Raw genomic sequence first — 22,608 nt, forward strand, 5'->3', positions numbered from 1 at the left:
AAATCGCAAAATCAAATTCGGGACGATGTGGGAACTGTTTGGTTTGTGAGACGCAGTTTCCCCCATTAACCAGGTTTACATGGATTTATTTGATTGACAGGCAGGTTTACTCAGACAGGGATGCGATGCAGAGCGCCTCAGCCCGTGGCCATCTGCACGCCAGGCAGAACACACCGGAACATTCTCACTCAACAACAGCAAATTTGTTCAACTGTCACGACCGAACCCGCCTCGCTCATTTCAGACGAAACCGTTTTGAACATTTCATTATTTCGGTGTTTGTGGCCATCTGAACACTTGATGATGATGATGATGATGATGATGATGATTTGCATTTCTTTTCTTTTTTTTCAGTTCAACATAAAAAGGGTTTCACAGTTGCTCCAGAAATGCCACCAACGCTCTCCATGTTTTCATTTACAGAAAGAAAACATTAAATCAGGTAAAGCGTTTACATGACTATATTATATATTATATATATCTATTTCTACAGTAAAAACATTTCCTGAATCAGGTTCAGATCAGATGATTAGTGGCATTAGTTAGCAACCACACTGCAAAAAAAGCCAATCTGTCCAGTGATTTTATCTTGTCTCCAGACCTATCAGCTTATTTCATGATATTTTTAGTCAAATTATCTCTCTGCACTGGCAGATAATCTGCTGGTTTCAGTAAATTTCACTTGATTCATGCCAATATGACTTCTTTCAAGAAATCATCATAAAACAATGAAGAAAATCTGGAAACAAGAAACTTTCTCCAAGACAATTTCACTTTTACCACGAAAATGTCCTGAAACAAGTTACATTCTCCTGGAAAAAAAGAGTCAAATTTGTTGAAACGGTAAAATTATCTGCCAGTTCAGAGAGATGATTTCACTAAAGAAATCCTAAAATAAGCTTGATGAGTCTGGAGAGAAGAGAAAATAACTGAACAAGTTTTCGAAGTGCACTGCATGTCTATTGTGTGTGTGTGTGTGTGTGTGTGAGTGTGTGTGTTTGTCCATATGGTTGGTCCTGTTTCTATTTGTAACTATGTCTCTCTTTTCAGTTCACACCTTATTCAATATTGTCTCAGAAACCTGAAACTGTAACAGCAGAGCAGCTTCAAACACAAAGTCTCTTCTCTCCTCTTAGAAGGTTTAAGAGAAAAGATTCAAGTCTCTCTGTGTGTGTGCAAAATGACAGTTGTCAGTGTGAAGATCTGAACACACACACACACACACACACAGATGCAAACATGCAGATGCACATAAACACACACACACACACACACACGCCACACCCTGCTAAAGTTGTCAATGCCATCAGAGTGTGTGTTTAAAAACAACAGCGTGCTAAATAACAGAAGCAATTAGCGGCAGCTTGTTGTCGGACACGTCCGTCTCTCCAGCAGGTGAAACGTCACGCGACGTTTGGCCCGAGGCAATCTGCCCGCCAATATGTTCCTCTGTTGTTCCCCCTGGCTGTAAATAACACATTAATCAAGGCGCTGGCAGAGCGGCGGTCCGTCCGCGCCTTCAGGCCTGCCGGCTTCACACAACAGAATAATATAAAGCTATTTATTACAAATCAGGTTGAGATCTGGTGAAAAAAAACCCTGGAAGCCTTTTTAATATGGAAAAACAATTTGATTAACTCTCTCTTTGAGGTGATTTAGGATTCTCTAAATTGAGGATGTCTGTCAAATGTGAAGAAAAAATCTTTTTAGTATGGAAACTAAAAATTATTACAAATCACATTTTCTGAAATGGATGTGCAGCGCTTTGAAAGGAAACCATTCAGGCATTGATAATCCAAATCTAAGTAATCTATATGATGTCTTTCAAATGAAACACACAGATCTGTTTCTGTTTCTTACAAACCTGATTAACAAAATGCATAATGACTCCTTAATGTATAAAAACAAAACCATAGAACAACTAACTAATTCCACTGTTTAAACCTGCATATTAACCAATGGAAAAGTGCACAATAAGTGATTTTTTGAAAGCCTCACTCATTAATAAACTTACAAGGTGCATCCTGCATCTATCCTGCATATAGAAAAATTCTGTCTAAATCACCATTTTCTAAATCATCATTATAAATCAGTGACTTAAATACACTATAACTAAATCAGCATATTGTAAAACGAAACTCCAGGTTCTCTCATCCAACTAGATACAAGACCAAACTTAATTTTTCCCAAATTCCTCTTGGGTATGGAGTGAAATGCAGCAGCAGCTCAGCAGGCTGTACAGTTTACAGCAGGGTTTCTCCTGCATATGCATTACAAAATCCAAAATAAAATCTGATAACTGCACAAATCCAGCATGGATCCACGATAATGAGACATGAAACATAAACCTATTTATTAAATATCTAATCTAAATGATGTGTGATTATACAAATCCTGGCTCATTTCCCAACAGATTAACCAAATCTGATGAAAGATCTCCAGAGTCTGACAGCAGCCATGAAGCCTCTAGACCAGCGGGACCAGCAGAGTGTGAGCTGGTGATGCTGAGGGCTCGACTCTCCTCTCACTCCACCTTCACTCTCTGTCTCTACTGGACTCTACTGAACAGAAATACCATAAAGTAATGCGCCCTTTATTTATTAACAAATTATTTGGGCTTCAGGGCAGGAAATTGCCACCAGCCAGCAGCCAAATTCTGGAAATGCTGTCAGCTCTAAAAGCAAAACAAGCTACTTTTGCTTTTCGATTGAATTCTATTTTACCTTAAAAACGACTTTAGCTGTCAGGAAATTAAATCAAGTGTTCAGATTCTGAATCTACTCTTTAAAATGCACAAATTATTAAAATGTTACAAACTAGCTTACATTTGTATACATTTTATACAAATTTCACAGTGACAGTGACTCCCTATAAGTGAGCCTGCACTTTATTAACTAACAGATAATTCTACGATGGAAACTCCACGATGGCACCAATGGTTGTTACCTCTACTTTTCCATCCATCCATCCATCAAAATGTATTATTTCAGTTCCAAGGGTGAGAAAGAAACCCCTGAAATACTGAAATACTGAAATTTTGAGTCTCAACAACACGTTGAGAACAGAGGAGAACAAACAGAAGACAGCTGGAATAGTTTTACCGCTTCATAAGTCATCATGAATCAGTCTGCTCTGTGTTTGGAGAATATCTGGTATGAGAATGAACATATATCCTATATATTATATCATTAATATTGTCATCTGAAAACCTCCTAATTCCTATTTTGGTGATTTATTAACTGACAGACGGGTCTCCATTGTATTCTCCATATGTGTGATGCAACTGCAAAACCTCTATCAGGGAGGAACCTCCGTCACATCGGAGGTGGACAACGCGGACACTGATTCAGTAAATATCGGCCCCAGATATCAGCAAACTGATATATTGATCCAACCTGAATGCTACCTGACCTGACGCTGTGTGCTGGGCTGTGTGCAGCAGACGCAGCACGCTGTCTGCAGCCAGTCTGCAGCCCGTCTGCAGCCCGTCTGCAGCCCGTCTGCAGCCCGTCTGCAGCCCGTCTGCAGCCTCGGTGTGTTTCAGATCTCACGTCTGGAGCTAAACTGTGATGACATCCTGACAGGTTTCCACTTCTAATGGGGCTGCAGACAAGGTTCTCCCTCACAGGCTCCTGTCAGAGCAGTAGTGGGGTTTTTGTTTTTGTTTCTTTTAGCAGAAAGCTGCAGAAAGTGTGCGTGCATCTGTGTGTATGTGTAGGTCTGCATCTGTGTGTGTGTGTGTGTGTGTGTGTGTGTGTGTGTGTGTGTGTGTGTGACAGACAGAGCCAGATGAGCAGGCAGATGTTTCCTCTGTCTCCACTCCGACTGTCTGAGAAAGACTGACAACAGCTGGACCAATGCCAGACACACACACACACACACACACACACACACACACACACACACACACACACGCGCACACACACACACACACACACACCTAAACACAGACACAGAGATACACACTGACAGTTAAATGCAGAAGAGAAGCTGCACCATCTAAACAAAACTGCTGTGAGAGATTTTCTTCATGTGATTCATATGAGGTTATTTTTTTTTTTTGTTTTATTCTCTGTGAATACACATATATTCTGTATATTTGTCTTCATCTGATTGGACGTAGACATTTGGGTTGCCAGATACAGTCACTGGAGAAAGTGACGTTGCCTGTTTTTGTGGTTGACAGCACTGTTATAAGAAGGTAAATTAAAAGCTCTTTGGTATATTGCACCTGGTATTTTAGTGTCAGTAAACTCATTCATGTAAAATCAGTCGGCTTCAAAACCACGAGTCTCTGTTTTATTAAAAATCAAACTGTGTGGGTTGTTTTTGAAACTTTTAGATGAAGCTCAGCATAAATTACCGCGCGAGTCCGTATGAGAGTTCATCCACAATTCTGTTATTTTTAGCCGACATGGAAGCAGGTGGCTAGGTTTCTGCAACAGCTTGCATGTTTTGCGAGGGATAGAATGATATGTAAACAGAGAGTTGGCCGTTTATGGAGCCGCTTTACAGCCGCGTTAAAATAGGAATAAAAGTCATTTACTGTAGCGTTAGCAGTGGCTTAATTTTTCTGTTTGTGCTGCTCGCACCAGAGAGCCAAACCACGCATGACAGCTGGTTTATAGACTGTTCTCAGGCCAAAAACAACCCGACTATCACATAAAAACAAACAAAAAACAACTAGTATCCTTTAATATTTGGTTTAAGACTCCCTTTCTTTAAGGGTAAGAAAGAGAAAGTAATAAAAAACTCAGAAAACAACCCAAAATATGAGTGAGACGGGGGAAAGGGATGAGAGGAAAGTTGTGGATGATAGTTATGAAGGAGTCTAGATGCTGAGTTGGACTGTACCATGTTGTTGTCTTGCTCCGTCTCGGTCTTGCCCTGCATGCTGTGGAGACTCTGACTGTGTGTGAAGCTCTGGAGACCAGCAGGCTGCTCCTGGTCCCACCTGGAGGAAATATCAAGGGAAATTCATGAATTATGAGTTAAAATACACGGGAAAATCAGCCAGTTTCTCCTGGAAAACTGACTCGATTTGAAGATGTGAGACTTCAGCAAGACTGCAAGACTTTGACAACACACACACAGACACACACACACGCACACTATAATGTTTAGTGTTTGGAAGAAGTCAGCACTAAATGAAACTAAACTAAATGAAACTAAATTAAAATAAAAAGCACATCCCTTTTGATGTGGTTTCCAGTCTTCTAGCACAAATTTCATATTTAGCTTCTCAAATATGTTTGATTTCAAATCTCTCACAAAATAAACTAAAAAACATTGTGGAAAACTCCCTGATGTGCAGACTCTTACATTTGAACCTGCTCTGTAACGCTAAACACCTTTTTCTATTTTTTCAAATTTCTTTTTTTATTCTTTTTTCTCATCATAGATCAGCCTAACAGAGGTGGAGGGAAAGCTGAAGAATGTTGATTTGTTATGTTTGTTATATTTGTGGGAAAAATACTCAGTATAAAAAGACGTGTTGAAAAAATAAATAAAAATAAAGGTAACACTTTACAATAAGGGTACATTAATTAAGGGTTAGTTAATGCTTAATAAGCATTAACTAACCCTTAATTAACAGTTAACTAATGTGTCTGGTAATCATTTACTAATGGTGTTCATGTTAACTAAGGTATTAATTTATACATTATTTTAGTCATCTTTATGAACTATTAAATAATGTATAAATTAATACCTTAGTTGACATGAACACCATTAGTAAATTACCAGACACATTAGTTAACTGTTAATTAAGGGTTAGTTAATGCTTATTAAGCATTAACTAACCCTAATTAAGAGCTAGTTAATGCTTATTAAGCATTAACTAACCCTTAATTAATGCACCCTTATTGTAAAGTGTTACCAAAAGGAATAATAAATAAAATACAAAAATTTGTGGAAAACCCTACAGAGATGCTCTCCCTCTCTAACGTCACGCTGAGCCTGACAGTTTTTTTTTACTGAATTAAACTAAACTAAACTACACTGATGTTTCCACAGTTTTCCTACCTGTGGTTTTGTATTTTCTGTGAGAAGCGGCTCAGTTTCTGCGTCTCTTCCCGGTACCTCTGCAGGTCTTGGGTCAGGAGGTTACGGAGCGCGCTCAGTGCGTCCTCCTGGAACACCAGTCTCTCTGATTGGGCCAAACGCTCGGCAATGGAAGCCTGAAGCTCCCGACAAGAACACGGCACAAACTGGGGGGGGGGGGGGGGGGGGGGATGGACATGGACAGCAGGTACAAATGTTTCATAAATAAGTTCATGTTTTTTTTTACAGATTGTAGTTTTAGTTATTTAAACATTTTTCGGAGGCAGAGCCGCTCTGGAGGAAGAAAGAATCTGATTGGTTAGCTAGCTGCCTGCTCACCTTCCAAGATGATTACTGCTCATGAATTAATGAACAAACAAGTCGTCACCATTCACATTTTTCAACTCATGCTGTGAAAAAATGTGATTCTTTGTCTTACTATTCAACCAATTTTCCTACAGTGATCAATAAAGTTTCATCTTATTGTCTTGCATTGTATCTTATCTTATCTTATCTTATCTTATCTTATCTTATCCTATTTTATTGTATCTTATAAAAAGAATAAAGAAAACCCTGTCCCCTGTCCCCTGTCTCCTGTCCCCTGTTTCCTGTCCCCTGTCTCCTGTCCCCTGTCTCCTATCCCTTGTCTCCTGTCCCCTGTCTCCTGTCCCGTCCCCTGTCTCCTGTCCCCTGACCCCTGTCCCCTGTCTCCTGTCTCCTGTCCCCTGTCTCCTTTCTCCTGTCCCCTATCTCCTGTCCCCTGTCTCCTGTCCCCTGTCTCCTTTCTCCTGTCCCCTATCTCCTGTCCCCTATCTCCTGTCCCCTGTCCCCTGTCTCCTGTCCCCTGTCTCCTGTCCCGTCTCCTGTCTCCTGTCCCGTCTCCTGTCTCATGTCTCCTGTCCCCTGTCTCCTATCTCCTGTCCCCTGTCTCCTGTCCCCTGTCTCCTGTCCCCTGTCTCCTGTCCCCTGTCCCCTGTCTCCTGTCCCCTGTCTCCTGTCTCCTGTCCCCTGTCTCCTGTCTCCTGTCTCCTGTCCCGTCTCCTTTCCCCTCTCTCCTGTCTCCTGTCCCCTGTCTCCTGTCTCCTGTCTCCTGTCTCCTGTCCCCTGTCTCCTGTCCCCTGTCTCCTGTCCCGTCTCCTGTCCGCTGTCTCCTGTCCTCTGTCTCCTGTCCCCTCTCCTGTCTCCTGTCTCCTGTCTCCTGTCTCCTGTCTCCTGTCCCCTATCTCCTGTCTCCTGTCTCCTGTCTCCTGTCTCCTGTCCCGTCTCCTGTCCCGTCTCCTGTCTCCTGTCCCCTGTCTCCTGTCCCCTGTCCCGGCGGTTCAGGACTCTGCTGTACTCACAGTAGAGGTCTGCAGGCTGGAGTCTGTCCTCAGCTCTTGGTCCGTCTGTTTCTTCTTCTCCTGCAGATAAAACAGCTCACTGGCCAGCAGCCGCCGACGACCTTCCAGTTCACAGAGTCTGAAACAGAGAAGGACGGTAAGATTTAGTTTATTCACCTCTAAATTAATAAAGACCAAACAGCCTGTGTGCTTTTCTCCTGTGTAAACCTTCTTTCTTCTTATTCTACATTGTTTTCATTGTGTTTCAGGATACATTTACATTTCTGGCATGTTAAATAAGCAATTTACAATGAGTGGAACAGTAGAATAAGCTTCAATTCCTAGATCATCAACATTACAAACAACCAGTAGTCAGGAGGTCAAAGGTCAGAGCCAGACAACAGATTTAACAAATATACCTGTGACTTTAGTGCGGTTATATATGGTAGAGAAGAAGAACACAGAAGAACCTTTATTTTACATGTATTCCCATTGAGATTAAAAATATTTCTTTTAACAGAGACCAGGAAGAAAGCAGCATCACGATGAAAACATGAAAGTTACAAAACGACATAAACAAACAATAATGTACAGAAACAAAACCACAGTCAAATCAACAAATCAATCACATAATCTCAAAAGAACACACTGATTTTTTTGTTGTCTTTTGTGTTAAGCAGACAGCAAGTCAGCATCAGCTAAAACGTGTTAATAATATTGAGATAAGGCTGGTTCTGGATGCCTGGAACAAAACAAGGTTTCCACTTGATGACACCAGTGATTCACCTGCTTTCACCCACTCTTTCTACACAGGCGCTCACCCCAATTTAAAGGAAGAATCCACACAAAAATACACCATCAAACAGCAAAATGGGCGCAGAAATGCGAGGCACATCGACGTCGTAGCTGTTTTTGAGTGGTTAAGTGGTTTAAATTGGATTTTTCCTTTAATAGCTCAATGGATAGTTCCTTCCGATCCTGTATATTGGTAAATGCCCATAGCACACTAAATACTGAAGACACAGTGGTAAAACTGCTGCAGATATAAATGCATATTAGACCTTCATGCAAGTTTAATGCCCTCAGACTCAAACCATTGAAAATACATAATTTAACTTACTCACTGAAAGTTGTGCTGGATAAGCGAAATGCCTGTTTATGAATATGTGCACAAGACAAGCTCCACTCCACAGGTACTGTGGAGGATGTTTGTTCCCTAAACAAACATCCTCAAGGAGGGGAGAGGAGAGGAGAGGAGGAGAGAGGAGAGGAGAGGAGAGGAGAGAAGAGAGGAGGAGAGAGGAGAGGAGGAGAGGAGAGGTGAGGAGAGGTAAGGAGAGGAGAGGAGAGAGGAGAGGAGGAGAGAGGAGAGGAGATGAGAGAGGAGGAGAGGCAGTAAGTTTGTCTTCTATCAACTTGGAGATTTGCCTGAGAAAACAGCGATGACAGATATCAGCTCAAACTCTCAGTCGGACTGTGAAATGACTGCAGGTTAAAATTGACTTTTGACATATTCACACGTTTGAGCTGTTTTCCACCGCTGGCCACCGAAGCGGTTGAGGGTTAAGTGCCTTGCTCAAAGGTTGTTGAGTGGAGGAAGAGTGTCATGTGGGCCGCCGCCGCACATTAACATGAAACTGTTCCATCCCTGAACAAACACCGCAGTGTTTTCACAGACACACAACCTGCTGAGGCCGGCGCCGTGTCGGTGTTTAATCCTCCCTGCTCAAAGTCAACAGCAGTCGAATATTCAAAACCAAACTCTTGACAGCGGATCATGTGTCTGCCTGACTGTGGACACAGCAGCAGTCACACGCCAGGATGCACTGCGTCCTATTACACTGAAATACTCACTGCATTAAACTACTGCTAGAAATACTCACTTCATTAAACTACTGCTAGAAATACTCACTGCATTAAACTACTGCTAGAAATACTCACTGCATTAAACTACTGCTAGAAATACTCACTGCATTAAACTACTGCTAGAAATACTCACTGCATTAAACTACTGCTGGCTGTCAGAACAAGGGTACACACTGAAATACTCACTGCATTAAACTACTTACACACACAGTTACACACTGCTTTACAAAACAAGATAAAACCACCAACAGAGTTAAAAAAAAATGTCATACATCATAAGAGTAAATATAGGACTAAAAGGTAGTGAAAAAGAAAGAGAGAGTAGTAGCAGTACTAGTACTAGTTGTAGTACACTGGTAGTAATAGTAGTAGTACTAGTAACAGCAGCAGTAGTAGCAGTAGTAGCAGTAGTAGTAGTAGTACTACTACTAGTAGTACACTAGTAGTAATAGTAGTAGTACTAGTAGCAGCAGCAGTACTAGTATTAGTAGTAGTAGTATTAGTTGTAATAGTCATAGTAGCAGTAGTAACAGTAGTAGCAGTTGTAGCAGCAGTAGTAGTAGTAGTAGTAGTAGTATTAATAGTATCAGTATTCATTTATAAAGTATCTATCTGTCTTTGAAGCCCAACAGGTTTTCCAGCAGCAGCAGCAGTAGTAGTAGTAGTAGTAGTAGTATTAATAGTATTTATTTATAAAGTATCTATCTGCCTGTTAAGCCCAACAGGTTTTCCAGCAGCAGCAGCAGTAGTAGTAGTAGTAGTATTAATAGTATTTATTTATAAAGTATCTATCTGCCTGTTAAGCCCAACAGGTTTTCCAGCAGCAGCAGCAGTAGTAGTAGTAGTAGTAGTATTAATAGTATTTATTTATAAAGTATCTGTCTTTCTGTTAAGCCCAACAGGTTTTCCAGCAGCAGCAGTAGTAGTAGTAGTAGTAGTATTAATAGTATTTATTTATAAAGTATCTATCTGCCTGTTAAGCCCAACAGGTTTTCCAGCAGCAGCAGCAGTAGTAGTAGTAGTAGTAGTATTAATAGTATTTATTTATAAAGTATCTGTCTTTCTGTTAAGCCCAACAGGTTTTCCAGCAGCAGCAGTAGTAGTAGTAGTAGTAGTAGTATTAATAGTATTTATTTATAAAGTATCTGTCTTTCTGTTAAGCCCAACAGGTTTTCCAGCAGTCTTCCACCCAGAGCTGCAGCTGTAATTCACTTTCTTTCCACTGGAAGGCGCTAAACATCTGCAGCACACCGACAACAACACACGACAAGTGGAGGAGAAGTGTTTTGTTTGTTGGGAAGGAGAGAGGCATCTCATCTGAGGAAAACCTTTGATGAATATGCTGAAGAATTAACATCAGAATGTAGAGAAAGGCAACTCCTCGCAAATTAATAGAACTGACACAAACAACAGCATAAAAACACAAAGGCCCTCCGGGGAAATATTAACATTTGGTTAATGAGATTTTCAAGGGTGCCTACTGACTTCTCTGTGTGTGTGTGTGTGTGCGTGTGTGTGTGTGTGTGTGTGTTAATAGGGCTGTGGAAATTAGAGTTTTCCGGTGAGTTATGGAGGCCGGTGTGAAAAGGTACTGAACAGAAATCCAGAATAAACCTGAAATGCGACTTTGTTCATAGAACTGTCGCTGAAACTTTGGGTTTGGATGTTGAGTTCACTTGGAATGGAAATGAGTAAGAGTGACAGATTTTTGTTAAAAATCTTTGTTATCAGAAAGGCAAAATAACTAGGCATTGGCTTATTGATTTACCTCGTACTCTTGGCCAGTGGATGAATGTAGTTGATTGTATATATAAAATGTTTAAGACTACAAAAAGACAAAGGTGAAGCTTATTGGGACAAATGGAAAGTATATAGTAGACAAATTGCGAGGATGACAACTTATAACTCCCCCTCTTTTTTTGTGTGAACTGTCTGTTTAAAAAAGAGAAAAGGAAAATGTAATTCATGACAACCTACTCCCCTCTTAAATTTCTGTTTTGTTTTGGTTTTGTTTATTTTTTTTTACGTTACTGACTTTTGTTTAAAACCCTGTTAAAATAATAAAAACAAAGTATAAAAAAAACGCAAAAAAAAAAAAATGCAACACTGCCTGACTTAAGTTCACTGCTACTGGACCAGAGCAGAAAGAAAGTATTACGCTGCTCCATTTTCCTGGAATCTATCAAAAAAAAAAAAAAAGATTTGAAGCTAAACTCTCGAATCGGAATCGATCAATTTAATCAATTGAACGAACTGCGGAGCTGCTAAACAAGCAGCGCTCAGGGTTTTAAACTATTTTTTCATCATGTTTTTTTTTTCTTAATCATTTCCATGTAATGTTCTGAATATCTTTCCATCGTTCCCTCTGCCCTCCATTCTAAATATTATTACTCATCTGTTTTTTTTTTCTATTCAAGCGTCCAACGACCAGTGACTGAGATAAAACATGGATTTTATTTTGGGGCATCCTGTCATATCACATATTTTTAGATTTATGAGGAAAATCTAAAATCTAAAATCTATTGTGTTATATGAAAAGAGGGTGCAAATCTCAACATCACTATCCTGGTTAAATTAAAGATGAATAATTAAAATAAAAATAAGTGATAATAAAGTGATATTTACAGACTTTTGATTGCTCTGTATGTCTTGGACTGTCTCATTTTCAAAGAATATGAGGCTTTATATTCACTTTATGCTACTGTGTAAGTTGCCAAGACAAATTGTTGCATCTTTATTTCGTGGAAACTTAAAAAAAAAATCCAGATTTTATTTCTGTCAGTTTAGTTCAGCAGCTTGTATTTTGTTGCATGTCAATCAAAACCGATCTTTACTCAGATCAAAAGACTTCATTAAAGCAGCGTGTGATAGATGGAGGTGCATCATCCACCTCTATGAAGAGAGCGTGATTACAAATGAATATCGCTGTGTGTGTGTGTGTGTGTGTGTGTGTGTGTGTGTGTGTGCGTGTGTGGGTGTGTGAGGCCTCCAGTGATTAACCAGACTCGGGTTTGATGGCAGCATCGATGAGAATGTGTCGGCATCTGCTGGGGGGATAAACGCGTACACACACACACACGTACACACACACACACACACACACACACACACACACACACACACCACACAGCGGGAGATAAACAGCACGCGGCCTTGTGCCTGAACTGTCATTAACCTTTTGTTTATATGGCTCACAAAATGGGGTCTTAGAGAGAGAGTGTGTGTGTGTGTGTGTGTGTGTGTGCATATGACGATTCCAGCATCACACACACACACACACACACACACACACACACACACACACTGCATGCTTAGAGTTCCTGTACACCATGAAGGATTCAAGCATCTCACACACGTTTACACACACAAACAAATAGGCATGCTCCACATGCTTAGAATGTGTCAAATCTGTCTCACTCACACACACACACACACACCACACACACACACACACACACACACACACACACACACACACCAGCTGTCAACCTATTCTGATTAGGTGTTTACTTACAGAAAAGCGTAAACAGGACTCAGTAATGATCTGACTGTGTATGACAAACACATTTCAGTCTGTAATTGGAGGTGGAAAACGTGTGGGAGTGTTTTTACATTCATGTTCCTCAGCCTGTCACACACACACACACACACACACACACACACACACACACACACGCACACACCACTCCCACTGTGTCCAGGTTACTGACTTACACACTGTATGTTTGTATAGTATGCACCGGATTTATTTTAATAAACGGCATATGTTTGCATGTACAAGTGATTTTGCATTTCTCTGTGTGTGTTTACTAGAAAAATGGGAAAATAATTCTGCACACTGTTTTTTTTCTGTGTGTGTGTGTTTGCAATTCTGAACAAAACTGACTCTGTATATTCTCTATTTTATATAGTTTCTATTGACAAATACAGCTGATTCTATATATTCTATGTGCATTTGCATTTATTAAAAAAAATGATTCTGTATGTAAACTGTATGTATATGAAAATGCATATGAATAATTCATACTGCATTTTGTTTGAATTAAAGAGCAAAATTGATTCTGGACATTATGTATGTTTGTTTTGCATTTGTGAATAAAATTACTGTTTATTTTTATCATAAATCTAAAAGTTGAAGGTTTTTTGTTTTTGCCAAATCATCAGTATATGGCACGATAAGCCGCCTCAAATTAAAATCCATGTTTTATCCTGTTGTATACTTAAAAAAAAAAAGAATGAAGGGCAGAGGGAATGATGGGAAGATATTTAGAAAAAGAGGAGTGGAGGCGATGGAGAAAGAACTGAAAGATATGTAGAAAAGAAAAGAGAAAGAGGGGAAAAAGTAGACAAATATTTTGAAACAAGTAAGAATGAAAGAAGGAGAGAAAACGAAAGTAGGGATGGGGAATGCCGGGAAAGAGCAATAATATTTTGAAAGGGTGAGAAGAGGAGGAGGAGAGAAAGGAGACAGATAGAGAGGAGGAGGACAGGAGAGAAAAGAGACAGATAGAGAGGAGGAGGACAGGAGAGAAAAGAGACAGATAGAGAGGAGGAGGAGGAGGGGAGTGAAGGAAGAGAAATACTGAACAAGAGGGAGGAAAGAAATGCTGCAGTTTGTCCTTGACCATTTTGTCTTCACAGGAAAATATGTCAGTGTGAAAGAAAGTAAGAAAGAAACAAATTAAGAAACAAAGAAAGAAACAACGAGAAATTAAGAAAGTAAGAAGGAAACAAAGACAAAGTAAGAAAATAAGAAACAAAGAGAAAGAAAGAAACAAAGAAAGAAAGGAAAGAAACAAAGATAAGAGAAACAAAGCGAAAGTAAGAAAGAAACAAAGAGAAAGAAAGAAAGAAACAAATTAAGAAACAAAGAAAGAAACAAAGAGAAATTAAGAAAGTAAGAAGGAAACAAAGACAAAGTAAGAAAATAAGAAACAAAGAGAAAGAAAGAAACAAAGAAAGAAAGGAAAGAAACAAAGATAAGAGAAACAAAGCGAAAGTAAGAAAGAAACAAAGAGAAAGAAAGAAAGAAACAAATTAAGAAACAAAGAAAGAAACAAAGAGAAATTAAGAAAGTAAGAAGGAAACAAAGACAAAGTAAGAAAATAAGAAACAAAGAGAAAGAAAGAAACAAAGAAAGAAAGGAAAGAAACAAAGATAAGAGAAACAAAGAGAAAGTAAGAAAGAAACAAATTAAGAAACAAAGAAAGAAACAAAGAGAAATTAAGAAAGTAAGAAGGAAACAAAGACAAAGCAAGAAAGTAAGAAACAAAGAGAAAGAAAGAAACAAAGAAAGAAAGGAAAGAAACAAAGACAAAAGAAACAAAGCGAAAGTAAGAAAGAAACAAAGAGAAAGAAAGAAAGAAACAAATTAAGAAACAAAGAAACAAACAAAGAGAAATTAAGAAAGTAAGAAGGAAACAAAGACAAAGTAAGAAAGTAAGAAACAAAGAGAAAGACAGAAACAAAGAAAGAAAGGAAAGAAACAAAGACAAAAGAAACAAAGCGAAAGAAAGAAAGAAAGAAAGAAAGAAAGAAAGAAAGAAACAAAGAGAAAGAAAGAAACAAAGGTAGCTTTCACTGGCAGGAAGAATGTGAGAAAAGAAGGAAAAGACGAAGGATTGGATGATCAGATTCAAACCAACAGCTTCACTCGTCTGTTTTACTCTTTGACCTGCTGAGCTAAATCCCCTCTGAACATTTTGTGTTTAATGTTTATACATTTTTCTGTTTTTTAATTGAACCTTTATTAATCTGAGGAAAGTCGACGGAGCACACCGGCCCTTTTTCCTGCTTCATATTCACACAGATCTGCACATTCATTCACACTGAGAAGACAGATAAATGACTAAAATGCAAAGTGGATTTAATAGGAGAAATCAAAGTATTCTATGTTTTGCATTTGTGAATTTGTGAATAAAACTAGTTTATGTTCCTCTTAAATCTAAAAGTTGAAGGTTTGTTTTTTTTCCAAATCATCAATACATGGAACAATAAGATGAATAATGAATGATAAGATGATAGAAGATGATGATAAGATGATTAATGAATAAATATGACTGACTGACTGATTTAATAGGAGAAATCAAAGTATTCTATGTATGTATGTTTTGCATTTCTGAATTTGTGAATAAAACTAGTTTATTTTCCTCTTAAATCTAAAAGTTGAAGTTTTTTTTTTCAAATCATCATTATATGGAACAATAAGATGAATAATGAATGATAAGATGATAGAAGATGATGATAAGATGATTAATGAATAAATATGACTGACTGACTGATTTAATAGGAGAAACCAGTGAGGGATCAGAGTCGATTTCAAAACATTTCTGAAGAAATGAAAGACGGAAGGAACAGATCGACGTTCAGAGGAACAGGGAGACGCCCGGGACGGGAGGAGAGTTCAGCTGGAAGGTCTCCAGGCTGCCGGTCTGCTGCCGGTCTTGGCAGGAAGCTCCGTGGTTCTTGCGTAACCGGACTAAAGTCTGTCTCTGGGAAAATACCCCAAACAACAACAACAACGATATAAACTCAGACTTCATTCATCTCATCAACATGTTGTCCGGTCCATGTTTGGTGCCTACTTGTTGTTATGTGTTAGTCTGTGTCTTCCAAAGAGACGTGAGCGTTTTTGCTGCTATATCAATTAATCGAGTCAGGCACTCAAATAGTATTATATAGAGTGTTTGGTATTATTTTGACATTGATTTTTAGTTTTATTTAACCTACTCTTGGAGAACCACTGTAAAATATGTTGGTTTTTAACATTAAAACGTTCTCAATCGTTCTCCAAGAGTAGTTGAATTGTTTTTATCCCTTTGGTTCTTTTTGATTCATTCACCTTGGAAAAGCTGCAAAGTTTTTAGTTTTCTTTACCCAGGGAGAACAATCTTCTAAGGTTGGCCGTTGAGAACTGGAGTAGTTTGGGGTTAAGTGCCTTGCTCAAAGATACCTAGTTGCTGAGGTACATCATTCATCACAATAATTTCCAGGTTGCAGAGGTGTGACCAAGTCAACTTCACTCGAGTCCCAAGTCAGTCTCAAGTCTTGAGGCACAAGTCTCAAGTCAAGTCCCAAGTCTGTAGATTATCAAGTCAAGTCCAAGTCATTAATGTCAAGTCTCAAGTCTAAATGTAGAACAGCAAGTCAAGTCAGAACAAATCAAGAGTCCAGTATCAATTTAATATCTTAAAGAAAACTAAATATCTAGGACTTTTCAATGCAATATGGTTTTAATAGAGCTGTCTCTCTGTCTGTCTCTGGGAAAATACCCCGAACAACAACAACAATATAAACTCAGACTTCATTCATCTCATCAACATGTTGTCCAGTCCATGTTTGGTGCCTACTTGTTGTTATGTGTCCATGTACGGAGCAGAGCTGTTCCATCATGCCGTCCCGCTGCCTCTGCTCGTGTGTCAATAAAGTTTCTCTTCTCACTTTCAACTGAATCACATCAGGAATTCAGAAAGAGAGCAGGTTGCTTTGTGAGACTTTACTGAATCCCTGAAGGGGAAATTCATCTTCTCTCTATCCATCTCTTCAGTTGAAATCCCGACTGTGACATTTGAAATGAATCCTTTTTTTATGAGGTCAGAGGTCACAGAGCTACAGAGCAGCACACCTGGAGCTGGTGGGGACTCAGAGTCTTGCTCAAGGACACTTCAGCAGAGTTTCATGGGGAATCAAACCGGGGATCTTCCAGTTTTGAGACGGTGTTTGTAACAACGAGGCCAGCCTGATGCTTTTCTCCCAGTTCCAGTAAAACGACTAAGTTTCCAGTAATAATACTAAGTTTATTTGTAAAGCAGATTGCTGTGAAATAAAAGGAACAAGTAACAATCAACAGATTCAGCAGATCTAACAAACTGAGGTAAACGTTCCAGAGAGAAACAGAGCAAGAACAAAACAAAACAAAACAAAACAAAACAAAACAAAACAAAACAAAACAAAACAAAACAACCATATCAGCAGACAATAAGTTATAATCAGAGGTGTGGACAAGTCAACTTTGCTTGAGTCGCAGGTCAGTCTCAAGTCTTGAGGCACAAGTCTCAAGTCAAGTCCAAGTCAAGGAAGGAAGGAAGAGAAATACTGAACAAGGGGGAGGAAAGAAATGCTGCAGTTTGTCCTCCTGGACCATTTTGTCTTCACAAAGAAAGTAAGAAAGAAAGAAACAAATGAAGAAACAAAGAAACAAACAAAGAGAAATTAAGAAAGTAAGAAGGAAACAAAGACAAAGTAAGAAAGTAAGAAACAAAGAGAAAGAAAGAAACAAAGAAAGAAAGGAAAGAAACAAAGATAAAAGAAACAACGCGAAAGTAAGAAAGAAAGAAAGAGAAAGAAAGAAAGAAAGAAAGAAAGAAAGAAAGAAAGGTAGCTTCCACTGGCAGGAAGAATGTGAGAAAAGAAGGAAAAGACGAAGGATTGGATGATCAGATTCAAACCAACAGCTTCACTCGTCTGTTTTACTCTTTGACCTGCTGAGCTAAATCCCCTCTGAACATTTTTCGTTTAATGTTTATACATTTTTCTGTTTTTTAATTGAACCTTTATTAATCTGAGGAAAGTTGACGGAGCACACCGTCCCTTTTTCCTGCTTCATTAATGTCAAGTCTCAAGTCTAAATGTAGAACACAAGTCAAGTCAGAACAAATCAAGAGTCCAGTATCAATTTAATATCTTAAAGAAAACTAAATATCTAGGACTTTTCAATGCAATATGGTTTTAATAGGATAAAAACTTGGTAAGAGCATCATGAGTTTGATTTCTATAATCAGTTTCAACTTCAATAAATTCAATCATTCCATACAAATTCAGAAAACAGAATTTAAATTCAGTCGTCTGCCGGAACAAATCTCATCACTTTCAATCTAAGTCATTTACACAAACACAAGATCTCAAGTCAAGACTTTAGAAACCTTTTCAAGTCATCAAAGTACAAGTCAGAGTCAAGTCCCAAGTCACCAGAACCCAAGTCAAGTCAAGTCTCAAGTCTTCTCTTCATGCATTAAACTTGTGACTCGAGTCCCACCTCTGGTTATAATAAAGTGAGAACTGGTGCTGCTGACTCCATTAGTCCAGCAGTTTGTTTTCTTTAGTCTAGACCACAGTGGAAAAGTTGACTGTGTTGCATTTTTGTATTCGGTTCGTTTAGAGTCACACTGATCAATTACAAGCGAACCAGGACTTGTAAACAGAAGTCACATGGACTCACAAGTTGCTCCAGGATAGAAACATGTTCAGGGTGCAGCCAGAGTTCAAAAGGCATCAACAAACCAACTGAACTACAGCGGTAAACGCTGCAGAGTTCAACCGCACTGAACACGCCGGCCCTGAACGCAGCCAAGCCTGTTAAGCCCCACTCAGCAAAACACATTAGCTGTATCTTTGTTCCTAAACGTTGCAGCGCCTTCAATCCTCTTTCCCCCAGCACAAAACCCCACCCAAAATGTAATAAAACAATAAATAATAAACAATAAAGCCACTCCCGGTGCTGACATTGGCACATAAGCCTCCGTTTAAAGCCGAGGAAAGCCCTGGCGAAATGAAAGCGGGGGTGACGTCTTCCCCGCCGCGAGGGGGGGCGGATATGAGCCGGCACATGTCGGGCCGGGGCGACCTGACAGAAACACTTAACGGTTTTTTACTGAGGAGCTATTCATCTTGTCTCATTAAGCTTCTGATCCGCGCTGCGACAGGAGGCGATCACTCTTGGCCGCGCGCCTGCGTCGATGAGAAATTAGGAGATTTCCAGGAATATTATGGGGATAGTGTGTGCGTGTAGCTGTGGGTGGGGTGGGGGGGGGGGGTGGGGGGGTGTCTGCCGGCGCACCTTGAGTCTTGAGACGGCTGATGTGTTTCGGCTTGTCTGGTCTGAGAGAAGCAAGAGCTGGGAAATGTGTTTCTGTCAAACTGCTAGTCGAGGCAGAAAGGAGGGTGCGGCAAAACCACCTACCAGGATCTGAAAATACAGACTACAGCGGCAGCTAAACTTTCACTATCTCACACTTTTTTATTTCAACTAGTTGTTTAGAATAGATTAGGACTCCAGATGAGGTTTGGTCACCTGTAGAGTAGACTCACTTACCAGACACCTTCACTATTTTACCAGCAAACTAGATGTTTAGAAAAGAAAAGCACTGGTTGTTTACCTCCCAAAGTGGCGGCTAGAGTAGATAAATGTACTAGACAGAGGAAAACATTTACCACTGTTTATCTGGTGGTTAGTGCTGTAATGTGGTTGATGCTACATGATTTATCCACTGCTTTAAACTAGGGATGCACCGATGCCACTTTTTCAATGCCGATACCGATCACGAGTATGAAAGTTTAAGTATCGGCCGATACTGAGTACCGATCCGATCCGTTACTTTTACTGAACAGTGCAGGCTTACTTCCTTAGTTTGGGGTCAATGGACAAAATTATTGAGATAAAATCCTTGTTTTTCCCTCGGTTTGAGAAATACAGGCTTCTATGTGCCACAAATGCATAAAATCAAGACAGTTTGCTTTTATTTCTTACATGTTACTCACGGCTTTCGGTATCAGATTTTAGTCTTGGGTAAAATCTCCGATACCGATTTAAACCTAAGTTGAAATGAATATTCCTCCTGGTCGGTTGAGGTTTCGATGCCACCTGTGTCACGGTTTGTCATTTCTATCTTTGTTTTTCCTCTCTTTGGGATCGAGGCGTTTCATAATTTAAGTTCTAGATAAAAACAGTCGGAATTCAACTATCAGGATCACACGGGTTGTTGGTTCCAGATGCGAGGCATGACATCAAAACCCACCCGAGACGGCTAGTTTGGCGTTTTGATTGGCGGGACGTGCGACAACGCTCGGACATGAGTGGCTGCTGAGGTGTGTGACATCATCTAAAAGTTCAGCTGCAGCCAATCGTTCCGCGGCCGATAAACGAGGAAAACAAGGAAATGACACGACCAACGAGTCAACGCTGGTGATTCACATCAGTGATTCTCTATCTGTAGAATGAACGGACTTCCAGCAACTGGTTCCTCAGGTTGCTGCTGATGTGAACGCATGGATGGAAAGAACTGGAATATTCCTGACAGATACACACGACCCACCTGTGTGTTTACAGCTCATGACTATTTCAGTTTTGGTGCTGCCTGTCTCTCTTTCTGCCTGTTAGCTTTATAAAGTTTATCAGTTGACATCATGACAGGCTGACAAACGCACAAAAATAAGACAAAATCTAAAGAAGTTGCAGTTGCTCGGGGTATAAATCCAATGATATGGATTTCAATTTTTAAGCAACTGTGAATTTCTCATGTTTAGGTTTCATCATCAGGAACAAAACAGGGAAAAACAGCAAAATGGTAATTTGCTGTTTTAAATAAATGGGAGTTGTGTGTTAAAAAAAACCTTAATGCCTGAAAATACAACTGAAAAATCACATCGCCCAACTGAGTGAATTTATATATAATTTATGTATCTAACATACGTCATTTGTATATAAGTACAAATGTAAGTAGTCTCAACAGTGGGAATTGAACCTCTAACCCTGACAGTGTTAGTGTCTTGCTCTAGAGAATTGAACCCCTAACCCTGGCAGTGTTAGTGCCTTGCTCTAGAGAATTGAACCCCTAACCCTGGCAGTGTTAGTGCCTTGCTGTAGGGAATTGAACCCCTAACCCTGGCAGTGTTAGTGCCTTGCTCTAGAGAATTGAACCCCTAACCCTGGCAGTGTTAGTGCCTTGCTCTAGGGAATTGAACCCCTAACCCTGGCAGTGTTAGTGCCTTGCTCTAGAGAATTGAACCCCTAACCCTGACAGTGTTAGTGCCTTGCTCTTGAGAATTGAACCCCTAACCCTGACAGTGTTAGTGCCTTGCTCTAGGGAATTGAACCCCTAACCCTGACAGTGTTAGTGCCTTGCTCTAGAGAATTGAACCCCTAACCCTGGCAGTGTTAGTGCCTTGCTGTAGGGAATTGAACCCCTAATCCTGGCAGTGTTAGTGCCTTGCTCTAGAGAATTGAACCCCTAACCCTGGCAGTGTTAGTGCCTTGCTCTAGGGAATTGAACCCCTAACCCTGGCAGTGTTAGTGCCTTGCTCTAGAGAATTGAACCCCTAACCCTGACAGTGTTAGTGCCTTGCTCTAGAGAATTGAACCCCTAACCCTGACAGTGTTAGTGCCTTGCTCTAGAGAATTGAACCCCTAACCCTGACAGTGTTAGTGCCTTGCTCTAAGGAATTGAACCCCTAACCCTGGCAGCGTTAGTGCCTTGTTCTTCCCATTGAGCTAAAGAAGTTTCTCATATACACAGCAGTCTTTGTCCCACCCACCTAATTCTTTAGCAGTCTCACCCGTATCTGTCACACACACACACACACACACACACACACACACACAAAGCACATAAACGCATGACAGAACGATCCACTCTCATTCTCTGTCTTTTTCCGTTTCTCAGGAAAACACCACACACACACAACCATAAACAAGTCAATTAGACAATTAGCACGCACACACATACACACACACACCTACACACACACACACACACACACACACTGACACAGACAGGCAGGATCCTGTTGTGTTCACCAACAGAGCAGAACATGCTGGTGTTATGAGATACAGTGAAACTCCCACAGTCGTGTTGCAGCTCTGTGACCAAACCCAGAGAGACTGAGGCAGGCGGATAAATCAAACGCCTACTCTCACTCCCAAAGACTACAATACATGTTCCTGATTTATAACATACAGTCCGTTTTTTATAAAGAAGAATGCAGGATTTTGCCGGAATGCAACGTCTATTTTTATGAATAGAGTCGATAATTTTGAATGAAATGAATGCTGAGAGAGTGGAGAATTTATTTTCCACAAACAGAATCAAGAGTTTTGAGAGAAAATTCACTTTTCTCAGTAACAGAATGAATCATTTTCTGTCTGTTTTTCCCCAGACTATACTGTTTATTTTTGTCTATCAATATGGAATAGAATCAATACTTTTGAATGTATTTTCTAAGAACAGAATCAAGATTTTTGAGACTTATGAGCCTATTTTTATGATTAGAAACAAGCATGTTGAGTGTTTTGTCAATTTTTATGAATAGACAAAGACAGTGAGAGTGTTTACTTTTAAATATAGGAACACGTTATATTTTTTTATGCACAGACAAAGATTTTTGAGTGTTGAATTTTTCATAGATCACAAATCTTATATTTTTACCACGACTTTTGAGAGAATGGTATTTTTCATAAATGGGATCACAAAGTTTATATTTTTTTTAATAAAAAGAATAAGGGATGTTGAATATGTGTTTCATTTTTATGGGCGGCAGGGAGGAGTTAGGAGACGATCCTTCAACTGGAAGATTTGGGTTCAAGCAAGCACCCGCCCTGCTGAATTGT

At 39.7% G+C, this 22,608-nt stretch overlaps 1 protein-coding gene across 1 annotated transcript in view; it reads right to left on the reverse strand.

The window, feature by feature from the left end:
* The window catches only part of LOC139909854 (uncharacterized), a 75,747-nt gene that overhangs the window by 21,775 nt on the left and 31,364 nt on the right, over window positions 1-22,608 (reverse strand). The window contains exons 6-8 of the mRNA XM_078286255.1: window positions 7,383-7,500; window positions 6,025-6,209; window positions 4,855-4,954 (exon numbers count right to left, since the gene is read on the reverse strand). Coding sequence (XP_078142381.1) covers window positions 4,855-4,954; window positions 6,025-6,209; window positions 7,383-7,500 — 403 coding nt within the window. The remainder of the gene's footprint in view (window positions 1-4,854; window positions 4,955-6,024; window positions 6,210-7,382; window positions 7,501-22,608) is intronic.

This window comes from Centroberyx gerrardi, chromosome 2, assembly GCF_048128805.1.
Source record: "Centroberyx gerrardi isolate f3 chromosome 2, fCenGer3.hap1.cur.20231027, whole genome shotgun sequence".
Classification (NCBI taxonomy): Eukaryota; Metazoa; Chordata; class Actinopteri; order Beryciformes; family Berycidae; genus Centroberyx; species Centroberyx gerrardi.